Source organism: Oncorhynchus mykiss, chromosome 11 (assembly GCF_013265735.2).
Source record: "Oncorhynchus mykiss isolate Arlee chromosome 11, USDA_OmykA_1.1, whole genome shotgun sequence".
In the NCBI taxonomy this organism is placed as follows: domain Eukaryota; kingdom Metazoa; phylum Chordata; class Actinopteri; order Salmoniformes; family Salmonidae; genus Oncorhynchus; species Oncorhynchus mykiss.
This window is the reverse complement of record NC_048575.1, coordinates 45,502,638-45,519,743: the sequence shown is the minus strand read 5'-3', so window position 1 is coordinate 45,519,743 and position 17,106 is coordinate 45,502,638. Positions and strand designations below refer to the sequence as shown.

Below are 17,106 nucleotides of genomic sequence, written 5' to 3'. Positions count from 1 at the left end.
CTTGACTGGTTGTATCATTGCCTGGTATAGCTACTGCTTGGCATCTGACCACAAGGTGCTACAAAGGGTAGTGCGTATGGCCCAGTACATCACTGGGGCCAAGCTTCCTGCCATCCAGAACCTCTATACCAGGCAGCGTCAGAGAAAAGCCCTAAATATTGCCAAAAAGACTCCAGCCACCCTAGTCAGACTGCTTTCTCTGCTACTGCACGGCAAGCGGTGCCAGAGTGCCAAGTATAGGTCCAAAAGACTTAACAGCTTCTACCCCCAGGCCATGAGACTGCTGAACAGCTAATCAAATGGCTACTCAGACTATTTGCATTGACTCACCTTTTTTTACCCTGCTGCTACTCATTGTTTATTATTTATGCAGTCACTTTACACCTACATACATGTACATATTACCTAGACTAACCTGTACCCCCGCACATTGGTACCGGTACCCCCTGTATACATAGCCTCGTTATTGTTATTTTATTGTGTGTGTTAATTCAGTAAATATTTTCTTAACTGCATTGTTAGTTAAGGGCTTGTAAATAAGCATTTCACGGTAAGGTCTACACCAGCTGTATTCAAATAAAATTGACAAATAAAAGTGAGCCTAGAGCTGTGTTCGAATACCCATGCTAACATACTGTATACTACATAGTATCAGTGCATATTTGTATACTGTAAACGAATGGTATCGTTTCAGTTGAGTGTACTAGAGCTTCGCCTGTCTACCGGAAGTTGATGCTGTTGACTAGTTAAACATTTAACGACTTCAGTTGTGTTCCTAAATTATATCTGGAGTGCCAGAGTGCGCTCTGGGCATTCGTAAATCCAGAGTTGTCAGATTGTCCATTCATAAATTTGGCGCATTCAGAGCGCACACTGGACACTTTGGCCGAGGAGTAGGATTGAGCCGAGCGAGCGTTCAACGACAGTCAAGCACCCAAGCTAACTGGCTAACGTTGGCTAGCTACTTCTAGACACAAATGAGACTGAGAACCTCACTCTTACCATTTTACTCGCCCTAGCAGAGCTGTTTAGTCTGTGTTCATGTTATCTAGAATGTTGTTGACTGTACCTGTGCTGCTGGTAACAATTTAATTACGCTTTTTTTGCCAACGTTTACTGGCCATATTCAACGTGTGTTGAGCATTCGTAAATTAATCAGTTATCCTGCGCGAGAGTGCTCTGAAATCAGAGTAGATAGCCAGAATGAACAATGTCCATTGAAACGCACAATGACTATATCGCTTAGCTAAGAATGATCTAGTCAATAAACGTTGGGTAGTTAGAAAGCATATAGTTAATAATACTGCCTGGCAAGTTCGATGTATTAGTAGCCAACTAACGTTAGGTAGCTAGCTAACATACCAGTACCTACTTCTGTAATGCTATGCGGTTCGTAAGGATAGCGTAGCTAACAAATTGTCAGCCAATAGAATGTGTAACGTAACTTATATGAAAAGTCATTACATTGCTTAACATTTTCTTAAAATGTTTCATAATTAGCTAAAGCAATGAATTTGTTTTCCCTTTTCGGACTTTGGCTGCATATTTTCCACAATTTTCTTCAAATCTGAAAACATGGTGAAGCCACGCCCCTTTTTATAAGATTTGCCCCATGGGCCCTAAAAGCACGGAAATAGTGTCCACGTCATATTTTGGTGAATTTAGTGCGACATCCGGGAACTTTTGGCATTCTAACTATATCCATATTATGACCAATAAGCATACAATATACTCATTTCACTTCACAAATAGTCCGTTATTGCGGTTAGTATGAGTATTCGAACACAGCTATGGATTGTGTGTGCGCCTTTCAGTGGGTGAATTGGCAAGACAAAATATTTAAGTGCCTTTGAATGGGTTATGGTTAGGGCTGTTGCGGCGACTGTTTTACCACGACACCGGCAGTCACGAGTCATGACCACAGTAAAATTCCAGGTGACCATTGAGTCATGGTAATCTCCTTTTATACACTCTAGACATGCTTTGATAGTACCCAACTTGCTAATGACCATCAGGTTCTAATGGTCTGGTACGCAGGGCTCTATTGTCCCTCTGCCCACTCTGACATCAAGGCAAATCAACAAAAAAAATACAACAATCACACACATCAAAACAGTACCTGCTTTTAAAACTCACCTCACTGTAATGATCAATTTGAAAAAAATAAGTTCAAAAGCAAGTTGAAACTGATTGTAAAACATGGTCATTGTCACAACGAAATGGACAGTGCTTTCTAAGGTGATGATTAATACAAAACACCCATACACATATTAGAGCTAATACACAAGTATAGGCTTGAGACAAGACAGAATTTTGTAAAATGTTTTATACAGTTATGATTCTGCCTTACACAATACATATTCTACCACATATTACGCATGGCAGAAAAACATAAAACTAAAATGATTTAAGATGTCTTTGGTACATAATTGGTCTAGCGGCTAGCCTATTCTCCAAACGTATAAATAAATTAGAATAATCGTCTTTGAGTGTGGACTGTATTATTATGCATACTGGGTAGACTCATTACCTTATCCTAGGCTCCAAAATGTCTATCCATGAGTCTGGGAGAGAACGTAAAGCCCTAGGCGATGCTGTTGGTTCATTGTTTGTGCAGAGTGGCTTATAGGTAGCCTACAATTATAGTGAATTTGTATTTGATTTTGAGTAGGGAAAGTTTCATATTTTCATAATTAATTGGGTGGCACATTACCTTTAGCAATACCGAATATCCACCACCATGCGTTTCCATCTCGCCGTTATTCCTTCCTTGGGCGTGCAGAGGCTGGCCGTCAACAGTTTAGTGAAATATGTTTTTTTGCGAAATCATGTTACTATCAATGTTCCCGAAAATACTTCACTTGGTTTCCCAAATTAAGCACTGGGTAGCTCCAGGAACAGGGTTGGAGAGCCCCTGGCATACAGAGTTTGGGTGGAATATCACCTGTCTCCCAGCAAGAGCAAGCTCCTCAAACAGTGGTTGATGCATGGAGTGAAATAAGTGTTCTTAAATTTATTTCTCAGTTGCTCATATTAAGCACAGCTCAGCTATAAAACTGAAGTAGCCTAGCACTCTTCACTGAGAAATGGGAGGGGAGGGGGTGGCGGGGGTAGTGCAACACAATATTAGGAATGTTCTTAATGTTTTTTCTTTTTTTTTTCCTTTAAGAGGGTGGGTCAGCTTAATATTGCGGAAAGAATGTTGCTTCCAATGTAATTGTCTGCATCATTTCCAATCCCCCATATTTTTTGGGTAAATATATATAGCCATACACACATGCATATATATATACACACATATATACATACACATACCTATATAGACATACATACTTTAAAGAATATACCTTTATTATTATTCCCCGCAAACCCTACCACCTATCCCCAATTGGAGTAAACTAATAAACACTTCTGCTTCTACCTTCAATCCATACATCTTATACATACTCTACAGACACAAGTCTACTTTACAATAGTTCTCTCGTTTGTTCTTAGTCCTTCCTCTATTTCCGATGTCCATCCAGTTTGATTTCTATTTGTAACTATGCTATTTCACAAAAGTTCCGAACCTATATACATTTTACAGATCCCGTATGTTTTACATTGTTTATCTTGTTATTAGTCCCACCCTTCAGCTCCACTCAACCCCTCCCATCTGTCTCTCAACATCATCCATTTCAGATTTCTACTTGCCATATATTTTTCAACTGTGCTGTGATGCTTCACAAAATAATTGAACCTTCCTATTCTCATAGCTTCTACAGATTGTAAATTAAAAATAAACATTTTGTCACGAATATTACCGAAGGTGGCTCCCCTTCTTGTTCGGGTGGCGCTCGGCGGTCGTCGTCGCTGGTCTACTAGCTGCCACCAATCCTTTGTTCTGTGTTCATTTGGTTTTGTCTAATTGGTTTCACCTGTTCATTGTTTGGTTGTTAGGGTGGGGTTATTTAAGTTTGTTTAGCCCGCTTCTGTTTGTGCGGGCTTCTTCTTCTGTATTTGAGAGAGGTATTAGTGTTTTGTTTTCTCATTGTCCTAGTATTTCACAATAGGGTACTATTTTGTTTTATAGTTACACCTGTGTTGGGTATACTATTTTGTTCCTGTGAATTTTTGGACATTAAAGCGTGTTTTAAACTCCACACCCATTCACTCATTGAGAGTTACACATTTTTGCTAAAATAAGTATTATATTATTGATTGACTATGGCTTTTCAAATCACCCAGTATTGCTATCTGTAGTGTTAGTTCTAGGCAAATGTTGCAATTCTTCAGCCATTCCTGGACCTGTGACCAAAAATTAGCTACATATGGACAATACCAAAATATGTTTTGTACACTCCATGTATATGGCCAATACTGCAGTAATAAGCTACTGTGTGTATTGTCTAGTGTTTATACATAAGAAATGCTGCACAAACACATGTTCATACTCACAAAAAAAATATATTATTTGTAATCTCCCTAACATGCATCCCTTAAAAGAATGTTCCAACAACCTACAGCCCCTAAAAAAAATCCCTGCCATGCTGCAAGCAGTTTAGAGGACATATGACGCCTTGACAGGGACATCTTTCAGTTGGTTGTTTTTCCCCCCTTCATAAATGCCATTCATGCCTCTGGAGAGGATGGCAATACAGCTGTAATAGGATCAAACCCCTTTGGAATTCTAGCCCTCTTAAACATGTCACATACGCTCAGTCACCCACCCCTCAGTCTGGTATGCTCCTTCAAACCTAGTGCTGCTCCCTCCTGCCTGCCCGCTGCTGCCGTGAAAGGCTTCTCCGTGAAAAGCCTGGGGGCCCTGAATGCTCCACAACTCTGCTCTTCCAAAAACAAAACTAATCTCTGGAGTTTGATCAAATCATTCGTGTTCCAAAAGCAGTCATCGTTTAAAGCAGAGGCCAGGCCAGAAATATAGACAGGTGTTTCATGCCATGCTGCAGAAATTGTCTTCTGGGTGACCTACTTGAGTTGGCATGCTGTTCCAATCTTTTTAGTAGTCGAGTATGGCCAATGTGAGAAATTAGCCTGTAAATCATCCAAAATACATGCAGTAGAGATATACCCTCAGAAAGCCAAACTGTTGGCTTTTAAATCCAAGATGGTTCTACTTGAGACTGATCTTCACCATTACAGTGAAGGATATCGTTATACTCAAATCTAATTAGGTGATACCAAATTAAGGATTATTTTAAACTCCAGTGATCAGTTTATTACTCCACCCAGCTCTGGCCAACGAAAACTTTGCTTACGCTTCAGTGCAAATTCCAGGCCTTGTGCTCACTCTCCATTGGCTTTCATTCCTTTTTCTCGTGTTAAAACTAATATATATATATATATATATATATATATATATATATATATATATATATATATATATATATATATATATTTTTTTTTTTTTTTTTTTTTTTTTTTTTTACAAAAATGGTTGAAAAACAATGAACACCTACAGTACAACATCCAAAAAATCTGAGGACTCCATTTGCCAGGACTAACATTGGGTCTGTCACCTACTGAAGCAGCTAACTTCCCACACCAAATCAGCCTTTACGTCAGAGCCAGACAGAATCAGGCATTATACACAACATTGCATTAAATGTTCTTATATTAATCCTGTGGAACAACCTATTCACAGCACAATCTTTATCTTAAAATCTTCAGATTAACATTGATGGTATTCTAGCGACACTCATCACAGATGGTTGTTTTAGGATGAAAAGATAGTCAAAGCCTTCATCTGGATTAGAAATCTTATCATTAGCATGCTGACGGTGTGTCTACATGTAAAGATTAGGGTTGCAACATTTCTGAAACTTTCCCCAAGTTCCCGAGCATATGATGCAAAACTCTTCATACTGGCTATATGTTACGTTCGTCGATGGGAGGATCGGACCAAGGTGCAGGGTGGTAGGCGTACATTTTAATTTATTAAATGAACACCGAAAAAACAACAAATACAAAACGAAACGTAACGTCTAGTAGGGCTAAACAGCACAGTACCAAAAACAAGATCCCACAAACTACAGGTGGAAAAAGGCTACCTAAGTATGATCCCCAATCAGAGACAACGATAGACAGCTGTCTCTGATTGGGAACCATTCCCGGCCAACAAAGAAATAGAATACATAGATTGCCCACCCTAGTCACACACTGACCTAACCAAATAGAGAATAAAAAGGATCTCTAAGGTCAGGGCGTGACAGTACACCCCAAAGGTGCGGATTCCGGCCGCAAATCTGAACCTATAGGGGAGGGTCCGGGTGGGCATCGTCCCCGCCGGAGGCTCCGGGCCGCAGAGCCTCCGGATCGTCACTGGAGGCTTTGTGCCATGGATTGTAACTGGAGGCTTGGTATGGGAACCATACCCGTCCAACAAAGAAATAGAAAACAGATTGCCCACCCTAGTCACACTCTGACCTAACCAATTAGAGAATTAAAAGGATCTAAGGTCAGGGCGTGACACTGTATTTCTGCTTGCTTGAACGGCAATTAGCTCAGATACACATGAAAACATCTCAGGAATCAATAGAACATTGCTCAGATGCACAAAAACAATATAACATTCAAAATGGGTGAATTTCCTTTAACTTATCATCTAAGCTACATTTCTAGCTTTCTGTTTGAGCACAGAGAAGATTCTGTGAGTGGAGTGAGTGAGTTTAGTAAAGGAATGGATTATTCTAAAACCCAGGGTGGAAAAAGTTTGCGGAAATAATGCCCTGATGGGAGGATAATAAGCAGTGGTGTGCTTTCTCTCTGGAGGCACCTTCTCGAGCCAGTTGGTAATAAACTGGTAGAGAACTGTTTTTTTCTGCAAAGCAGTATGATTCTGAGCCAGTGTACATTGATGAGAGCAGTCAAGAGACACAAAATTCTAAACACACAAATCACTAGATAGGGTGTAATGTACATACAGCAACCAACCAAATTTGAAAAACATTTAAGAGAAACGCACTTCAACACAGCACATAAAGCAAACAGCAAAAAAATGTTTAAAAAAAATCCTCATTCCCCATGGTTTCACTAAAGTTCACGGGCTCTTTCAGCCTTGCCACATTTCTGTGGCTTGTTTCAGAGTATTGAAATGTTACTACTGATGGAGGATTATACAAAAACTGCAAACTGCAAAGAAGAACTTCACTTTTGGTGACTTATGGGTGGTGAAGTCACAACTTGGCATGATCGAAGAGCAACCTGCTGTCATTTCTATACTGGCATTACAACGGCGGTAAACTAGATTTGAAAACAAAGCATTTAGAAGCATTGCCGACTCTGGAGTTGTGGTTGGAATGCACAGTACAGCACCTGTGGATTTCACTGCAACGCATGTCCGTCTCCCACAAAGAACACAAAGAAATGAGAACCTTTCGCGCTCATGGCCTGAGATTTTTGTTTTTGCAAAAGATCACACGTGAGAAGTGTATGAATGAGATGAAGGAAAACTTCACAGAGGACTTTTTCTCATTTCTCACTTCAAAAGGAAGCGAGAGTGACTTCCTCTGAAAGCTGAATAGTAAATTGGAGCAATCCAAAATGTCCCATGCCATTTCCCCTCCTCTCAACTCAGAGGCAGTCACAGGAGTACCCATGACAAAGTCAAGATTGCTTCTCCGAGTTCTGTCCCTCCCTCTTTCAAGAGTAAAGAAAAGGCCTTTTTCTATTCAGGAGCTGTTTGGGTACTGGGTTACAGAAATACTCTCTCCCTCTGTGGCATTCAGGGGAACAAATGCTGCAGAGAGCTACATTCCTGGCTTAGAAGAGCCAATCAGAGGACAGAGTATGGAGTGAGTAGGCCCAAGCTGACCCTGGACCTGAAGTCCCTCTCTAAAGTACCAGTTACAAATGAGAAGGCAGGCTTCACAAGCCTTGTGAAATGTGCTTAAAAAAAAGGGGCAATATTTGGACTTTTAAATTATTGATACACTACATTACCAAAAGTATGTGGACACCTGCACGAACATCTCATTCCAAAATCATGGGCATTAATATGGAGTTGGTCCCCCCCTTTGCTGCTATAACAGCCTCCACTCTTCTGTGAAGGCTTTCCACTAGATGTTGGAACATTTATGCAGGGACTAGTGAGGCAACAAGAGCATTAGTGAGGTTAGGCACTGATGTTGAGCGATTGGACCTGGCTCGCAGTCAGCATTCCAATTCATCTGAAAGGTTTCGATGGGGTTGAGGTCAGGGCTCTGTGCAGGCCAGTCAAGTTCTTCCATACCAATCTCGACAAACCATTTCTGTATGGACATCTGTGCACGGGGCATTGTCATGTTGAAACAGAAAAGGGCCTTACCCATACGGTTGTCACAAAGTTGGAAGCTCAGAACCGTCTAGAATGTCATTGTATGCTGTAGCGTTAAGATTTCCCTTCGCTGAAACTAAGGGTCCTAGCCCAAACCATGAAAAACAGTCCCAGACCATTATTCCTCATCCACCAAACTTTACAGTTGGCACTATGCATTGGGGCAGCTAGTGTTCTTCTGGCATCCACCAAACCCAGATTTGTCCGCCGGACTGCCAGATGGTGAAGCGTGATTCATCACCTCAGAGAACGTGTTTCCACTGCTCCAGAGTCCAATGGCGGCAAACAGTTTTTTGGCTGACGTTGCTTCCAAAGGCAGTTTGGAACACGGTAGTGAGTGTTGCAACCGAGGACAGAAGATTTTTAGGTGCTATGCGCTTCAACAGTCCCATTCTGTGAGCTAGTGTGGCCTACCACTTCGCAGCTGAGCCGTTATTGTGAAGTATAAATGTCTAACAGCAACAACAGCACTTACAGTTGACCGCCCGGGGCATCTCTAGCAGGGCAGAAATTTGACGAACTGTCTTGTTGGAAAGGTGGTATCCTATGACGGTGCCACGTTGAAAGTCGCAGAGCTCTTCAGTAAGGCCATTCTACTGCCAATGTCTATGGAGATGGCAGGGCTGTGTGCTCAATTTTATACACCTGTCAACAACGGTTGTGGCTGATATAGTCTAATCCACTAATTTGAAGGACTGTCCACATACTTTTGTGTATATACACAGTAAAGTGTATGTACAATATAACTTAGAAATATAGTTCAACTGTCGAGCCCCATCAGAACCAAAATATAAACTTGTTTTACTCCAATGTTTGTAAGAAGTACATGTAAACAAACACTGTATACCCAGCTAGCACTTAACAGTCTGAGAACCATATGTTTAAGAGTTTTGTGAGAATATGATTGTCATATGGTTGTTTTGCATACAACCTTCCCATAACTTTCTGGGAATGGTGCAGGATAGTTTATTGGCTTTGGAAGATTCTCAGCACATTTAAGGAACTTGACAATATATATATATATATATTTCTTACTTTAACTGAATGTATCTTAAAAACCTCTAACATGGTTACATTTCATTTTCAATTTTGGCAATGTACTAGTTCAGAGAACATTAAGAAGCAACATTCTTCTGTGGGAATTACAATACTTCAGCATAATGTTTGACAGGTTTCCTCTAGGTTCTATTTCAAGTCATGTTCTCAGAACATTAAGAAAATGTTCCATAAAAACCACAAGAAAACATTAGTAACGTTCAAAGAACGTTATTTAAAAAAAAATAGATTCCGTTCTCAGTGACAACAAAACTCTGTCCTTTATCTTGTTAAGTGTGTTAAGGTGTAAGCTTGGGCAGTATACTAATATACACACACACACACACACACACACACACGCCAGCTGGATATGTTATAACTTAACTGTCTAAAATGTGACAAATGCTCTGCAGTTGTGCATTTGGTTTACTAATTTAGTAGCTAGTTAACTTGATTTTGGATGAAGCTTTGCTTGGTAACAGCAGAGAATCCCCTCCTAGATCTAGATCCTTGCTGTTTAATATTTGTTTTGTACGTGCAGCAAACTGTGAGTAGCATTTTTTTTTATACTTCTCTAACTTTTTGAGCTGTGATGTCTGTCCTGAAAATAGTTTAGGTCAGAGACTGTACAAAATGTTCACAAAGCGCTCGTTAGCATTCTCTATGGGATTTTTACATCTACTGTTAGCATTGTTAACCTTTGGATTAGAGGCTGTGGGGTTCAAAAACTGCACCCCTTATTTTCAGTGCCAGTATTACTATCACGACTTCCGCCGAAGTCGGTCCCTCTCCTTGTTCGGGCGGCGTTCGGCGGTCAACGTCACCGGTCTTCTAGCCATCGTCGCTCCACCTTTCATTTTCCATTTGTTTTGTCTTGTTTTGTTTTCCTGCACACTTGGTTTCCGTCTCATAATTACTATGTGTATTTAGCCCCCTGTTCCCTCCATGTCTGTGTGGGGTATTGCTTATTTGTCGAGATTGGCACGCTTCCGGCTGGTTAGCGCCAAATTTGATGTATTACCTGTGTTTTGTGGCAGCCTGTACTTTGTTTGCAGTACTTTGTGCTGCCTTACTAGTTTTGGGCATTTGGTTTTGGTGACGCTGTTGCGTTCTGGTCTTACTATTTGCCTCAGTAAAGTGCTTCGTGTTCACTCATCTCTGCTCTCCTGCGCCTGACTTCCATGCACCAGCTACACCCAACGTTGACAATTACAGAATATTCCGGTATGGCACAAGGTTGGTATGAAGGTATGAGAATATGGATACCACCCAAGCCTATTTAGGTGTGTTGGCCCACTAATTGGCCACTCCTGATCCTAATGAGTGTTTCCATTGAAATGGGGTCTGTTTTTATAAACAAAAATGAACAGCTTTTTAGGAGTTTAAAAAAAACATGGCTTGCTAGCAGAGGACTAATTCCAAAGCCAGAGAACAGAATATCACAGGTTTGAATCTCAATGACACCGTGCCAAAATAAAAAAAAGAAATGTGTTTGCATGATTAATGCCTAAGCAAATTCATTTCCATTTGTCCCATCTGTGCTTGGAGTTCAGAACAGCTAAAGGGAAAAGTCTACATTTTTCAACTTGATATTCATCGTCTCCAGCCCAATCCCAACATGTGAAAATGCTGCGTTTCTATGTTTTCTTATTCATGTGATTTTTACCAATTGTGAGTAGGCATTGCCTACTAGTTGTCTACTAATTGGTTGATGATGTCATTGGAAACATCTTTTTTTACTACAAAACATAGAAACATAGCCATTTTCACATATGTTGATGTTGGGGTGGTACTGGAGATTTTGAATATGAAGTTAAAAAAGTGATGTTTACCTTTAACCCAAACTAAGATAGCAGGTCTTATTGAAACATTCAGTGAAAGTTAAGAAAAACCTCCAAATAACCTTTACATTATATTCAAAACATTTAGAGAATGTTCTCAGAAAACATATTTAATTTCCTTCAAATAACCTATAATTTCCATTCTCAGGACTTTTATAAAACCTCCCAGGAAATAGTATTTAGGGAACCTTCCTCAGAACCCCCCTGCAACCTAAAAATGTACATTCCCAGAACTGGAGAAAAGTTCACTTCCATTCTCAGAATGTTTAAAAAAGCATTCAGTTTTACCGGTCGGGAAACTTATGGCTTCGTTCCCAGAACCAATGGCAAACCAAAAACACATGTTCCCACAACTTCCAAGGTACCAAATGTGCTAGCCTCAAATATTGGTTAAAGCGATTGTGATATCATGAATGGTCAGTCCATAGCTCTGTCTATGAATTTGAGAGTGGTTATATATTTCCTCCAGGCCCACCCCTCTACATTTTACCAAAACAGTGATGACACTTTATTGTTTCAACTGTGGCTTGACCCTTTAAAAAGAGGCACAGTCAAATGTATCATTTTTTCACTTATATAAGATTGATAATAATACAGGGCTTTAAAAAAATATGGCCTTGTTTTTGGGAAGTGTTTTTATCCAGTCTCTTGAACAAGGGAGCTTCATGGTCCACAAAGAGGGGTAATTTTTGTAAAATAATATTTTTCTTTCTATGCTGTCACTGCAACTGGTATGTCTGAACTTGTACATTGTTTATTGACTGCAGACAGCAACAGTTTCATAAACGTTCACATTTTTAATCCCAGCAATCCACTGGGCTTTAAGCAACTATAGGGCATTATACTTCCAGCCCTGGATCTCTTGAAGACAAAAAAAAGCCCAGTAAAACATGTATAATGAGTATAAATAGGAGGGTGAAAAATGGCTACGGACTGGCCTGCATCTCTGGTCTGACGCCGTCGCCTGGTCTACAGCCCATTGCTATGAGTCCATCATTGTCTCTCACTGCATGGTGCACTTCAGTCTATTGGCCTAACAAGCTGTGCGAGACAGAACTTCCTGAGCGGAGGACTATAGAAACAGAGAAGATTGGGCAGAGGATTTATACAGCTGCTTTTTTTTTACAGACAAAGACACTTGTGTGCAGCATGTGAGGTCAGCAAACTGCCCTGACGTATGACAGCTAGCTGAGCCCTCGCCGAAGGAATTCGAACTTCAAATGTCACAAGCCCACATGCTTTTACATGTTAATATGTCAAAGATGGAGCACGAGCTCTATAGTATAAAATTGTGTTTGTTTACTTCCCCCCCCCGTCTTCAAAAGCTCAACAGTCCAACAGGTCAAATATTTCACACCAAGGGCAATATTTTGTCAAACCTTGTAGTATAACCTTGTAGTATAATTTAGTCAAACTTCATATTTGACAACTAAAATCAGTTAGTCCGCTCTAATACAACTGCGCTGAAAAGGACCCTTATCATTACTGCAAACATTTCATAGAAATTTAAAAATCTCTCAAATCACTCCCTTGCCTTCAAGGTGAATTGAAGTGCCAAAGTAAAACCACAGAAGCACATAGCATGAGCAACGACAGCTTAGACTTGTTACTTGATTCAAAGACAAGCCGAAGAATGACGATAAAAATGAGAAGTGGCAGCCTCCTCTTTTCACCTTCGTAACATGGGAAGAGCAGATGTCAGCTAGCCTTCATGTCAAACATGCTTTCACGACAGTACAGGATAAACCACGTGGATTTAGAAACACAAAATATACCATCGCAAAATATAGACTAAAAAAAAAAGGTTCAAATGTAACATCTGTCAGTTTAAAGCTAGGTACGTAATGCATCTACGCAGTTCAACTCCCACAAAGTTGAGTCAAAAAGAAGTGCACCATTGTTCAGTCAGTCATCCCATTAAATTCAAGCTGTTTTCTTTTCAAGAGGGCGAAAATGGACTGGGACCCAATAAAATGTCATCCACAATCCTCATCTTTTTTTTACACTATATTTCAGAGCTTGTGGGATTCACTGCCATTTTTAACTCAAAGGGCATTAGCAAGCCGTACCATGTTTTTTGAGGGCGTTGTAATTGATACAATATGCAAATAGTTTTTGTACCAAATAGAAATCTATGTGTTTTTGGTCACAGAAATAAGGCAGACACTTATGTACACTGGAATAATTGTTCAATCGGGAGGGGGGACTCATCCCGAGCAGACATTTCCTTCCATGTAAGAGGGGATAAAAAACTTGTTAACTTGCATTAAAAAAAAAGTTAAAACATGGGAGATTTTTGTAAGCCGCCATACAACACATTACAATTTTATACTTTTTTGATTATGTTTGCAATACGCCTGAGTGGTTAGGTTCTTTGGTTTTTGGCTTGTAAGACATCCTGTATCTAAATGTTGGCAGTGAATATGACAACTTTGGTTACTAGGGAGACATCTAAATGACAAGATGAACAACAGATGGGACCCAAGTGTAATGCCACTGAGGTATGTACATCTGTTCTTTCTCCCCAACAGTACCCTCTGCGGGGCCGGTAAACAACCGTATGCATCCTGTTTTCAGGGGAAATTAAAGAGAGCCTGTGACGCAACTTCCACTTTTGGACATTAACAAGGTGACACACCATCTTAACTCCTCCACCACATTTACTGGATCGGTTCAACTGTGCAGAAGATAACCTCTCCCCAAAATGTGTTAGGCTTCCCCCAACAATAGTTAAGATCCAGATCCTCAGCTGCACCATCGAGAGCATCCTGACCGGTTGCATCACCGCCTGGTATGGCAACTGCTCGGCATCTGACCGCAAGGCACTACAGAGGGTAGTGCGTACAGCCCCGTATATCACCAGGGCCAAGCTTCCTGACGTCCAGGACCGATATAATAGATGGGGTCAGAGGAAAGCCCAACAAATTGTCAGACACTCTCAGACACAATCAACCAAGCCATAGACTGATTTCTCTGCTACCGCATGGCAAGTGGTACCAGAGCGCCAAGTCTAGGACCAAAAGGATCCTACCCTCAACAGTTTCTACCCCCAAGCCATAAGACTGCTGAATAATAAAATCAAAATGGCCACCGGACTATTACATTGACACCCCCCTCCATTTGTTTTGTACACTGCTGCTACTCCTGTTTATTATCTATGCATAGTCACTTCACCCCTACCTACATGTTCAAATTACCTCAACTAACCTGTACCCCCGCACATTGACTCGGTACCGGTACTCCCTGTGTATAGCCTCGTTATTGTTATTTTTTACTTTAGATTGTTTGGTAAATATTTCCTTAACCAACAGTGCAGTTCAAGAAGAGTTAAGTGCTTGTGAGTAAGCATTTCACGGTAAGGTGAAATTGTGTATTTCGCGCATGTGACAAATAAAGTTTGATTTGAGATCATCTCTCAAACTAAAATAACAAATTCATCATAGGCTATTGTAGAGCTGGACAATATGGACAGATTGCCGCGATAATGATAAACAGAACAACATGTTTATAACGTTAATGTACACCTTTGTTTTTATTACCCTTTAAACTACTTACATTTAATGGTTGTAGCCATCAAGTGTACCATTTTAACAAATCACTCAATATGAATTAAGTAATATTATTAACAAACTTATTTCATTTCAAACTCCCCATTTCTGTAGTATAGGCTATTTATCGTAAAGAACAATATCAGCAAAATGCCTGCGATAAGTGATTGGTATCGATCATTTTCGCTTTATTGTCCCATCTCTAGGCAATCGTCAACTCGTCATTGCAACACAGCATTAAAATGTTGACTCTAATTTCATGCTAAAGCAGATTGTCAATTTTGATATGTCATCAGGATTATGCTAACTCCTTGTGTTACATCTAGGGCTAATGCAGGCTGTCTGGAGCATGTAATCCCTTACAGTGTTAACAAAACAAATAGTTCGGGATACTTTAGAGAACGATGAGATAGCATTATGTAAAATTGACATCGATATTTCAGCACATCATTCATTCACATTTGAGGAGGAATTTATGATTGTGTTTTTCCAGCCATAGTAGTCATCAAAAAGGCCCGTACCAGTCAGTATCTTTCTAGACTGTTCGCAAGGATATTCTAGTACTGACAGTGACTCCTGCAAGTGTTAATAAAATGAATTATTCATCACACCACAACATTGCATGCTCGTGAAGCTAGAAATGCAAAAATATGCATTCACATTAACCATGGGGCATGTTAAATAGAAAAATAGGCTGATGTCTCCCTTCAAACTCCTACGTACTAAAGAACAGTATAAGAAAATGTGTTGATCATATCAGGGAACTGACATGAATTCATTGGCAGCCACACAAAAAAAGCTTACCTGGCAGTCATGAACAAAGAGGTGTCTAGATTACATACTGGTGCATCAAGGGTTGTTTGGAACCCAGACAATTTTACACTAGAGGAAGACCGTCTGAGCATCAGGATGGATGGCTATTCTAACCCATACTAGAGTGTGTACTGTAGATATACAATTACTTCAAATTGGATGAAGCAGATAGTTGTGGGATTTTAATATTTCCAAGGAAGGTTGGGCCAAACAGTGGTTTTGGTATGGTATTCTCGTGACAACTGTTGGTGGCACAGAGCCCGGCTAATAAAACGGAATAAATTCAAGTCAGCCAAGTGTGGCTCTGGAAATATTCTAACCTGGACTCATGTTGGAACTAAAGCCACAGTTTAAGTTGATCGGTATTTAATACAAAGTAGAATTTATCCTCAACCGTTCATTGAACAGTTGTTCTCCTGAAAATGTTATACATGTACAAGCTTTCAAGACATACAATCACGTCTCCCTTCTCAAAAATGTAACGACTCATACACGTCCTCACACTTGAACCGGTGCTGCGCACTTTGCACAATATTCATGCTATTCTTTAGAAGACGCATAACCAGATTTGTATGGGTCATTCAGCCCACAGAGTGGAAATCCAGTTAAACAGATTGCTTGAATTTATTCTGAGACATAAATATTATTCTATGAATCTTTTGTTACAGACAGCATTCTAAGCAAAAAGTGTCCACTCACTTTTTTTGGACTAAAGCATTCACATGTACTAAGAATTCTTCCTAGTAATGTCAAACATCCTCTTGATTACAGTATTAGTAACCCCCCGGCATCTGCTGTCTACTCGAACAAAACATTTGATTCATAGGAATTCCACATGCAATCTGCATCAACAGCAAACAACCCCACTTCACTAGAACTCCAATCTGGAAATGAGTGAAAAAGAAGCACAAAGAGAACAGCCGATCTTGCTGATCTCAAAGCTCCCATTGCCACGGGGACAGAGGCAGACTTCAACAGGTTGTCTGCTTGATTTAACAAGTTGCTCTTACCATTGTAGCTCCCCAGTTCGGCCGCGTTGTCCAACTCCATAACTTCAAAGCACCGAATGAGACATGCTCCTCTCTGCCAATTGTGCTTGCGTATGTAGAATCGAGTGAGGCACTGAAACCTAGCCTCGTCTCAACGCCTACCAGAGTGAGTAGCGATGCCTGGTTTTTCAGGGGCTGCTGTGTTGTGTTCTGCCTGCTGCTGTGCTACATCTGGCAGCCTTTCCAAGTCTATGATTAAGTTGGGCTCAACATAGGGCCTCACTGCCAGCTCTCGCTCCTCAACTCTTAAAGACACAGCACATTTTTTATAATCTGCCTTTCACCAGATGGTCACTTAACAAGTTCAGAATCCCTCTCACTTCAGTTCTCTGAGATCCTGACCAATGGCCATCGACAACCAGATCCTCCACTACATGAACACGTGGTGATGCAGCAGCACAGCTAAGGGCGCTACTGAGCAAAAACAAGCAGTAGCAGGCAAATTGATGGATTAGATCAATTAATTTCCATTTTGAGTCCTGTGGTCACGGTTAGCCATTATTACAGCG

At 40.4% G+C, this 17,106-nt stretch overlaps 1 protein-coding gene across 1 annotated transcript in view; it reads right to left on the bottom strand.

The window, feature by feature from the left end:
* LOC110535737 (disabled homolog 2-interacting protein) overlaps window positions 1-16,892 on the bottom strand; it is a 112,109-nt gene extending 95,217 nt beyond the window's left edge. Inside the window, exon 1 of the mRNA XM_036935525.1 lies at window positions 16,559-16,892. Coding sequence (XP_036791420.1) covers window positions 16,559-16,598 — 40 coding nt within the window. The 5' untranslated portion in view covers window positions 16,599-16,892. The remainder of the gene's footprint in view (window positions 1-16,558) is intronic.
* Window positions 16,893-17,106: the final 214 nt, after the last annotated feature.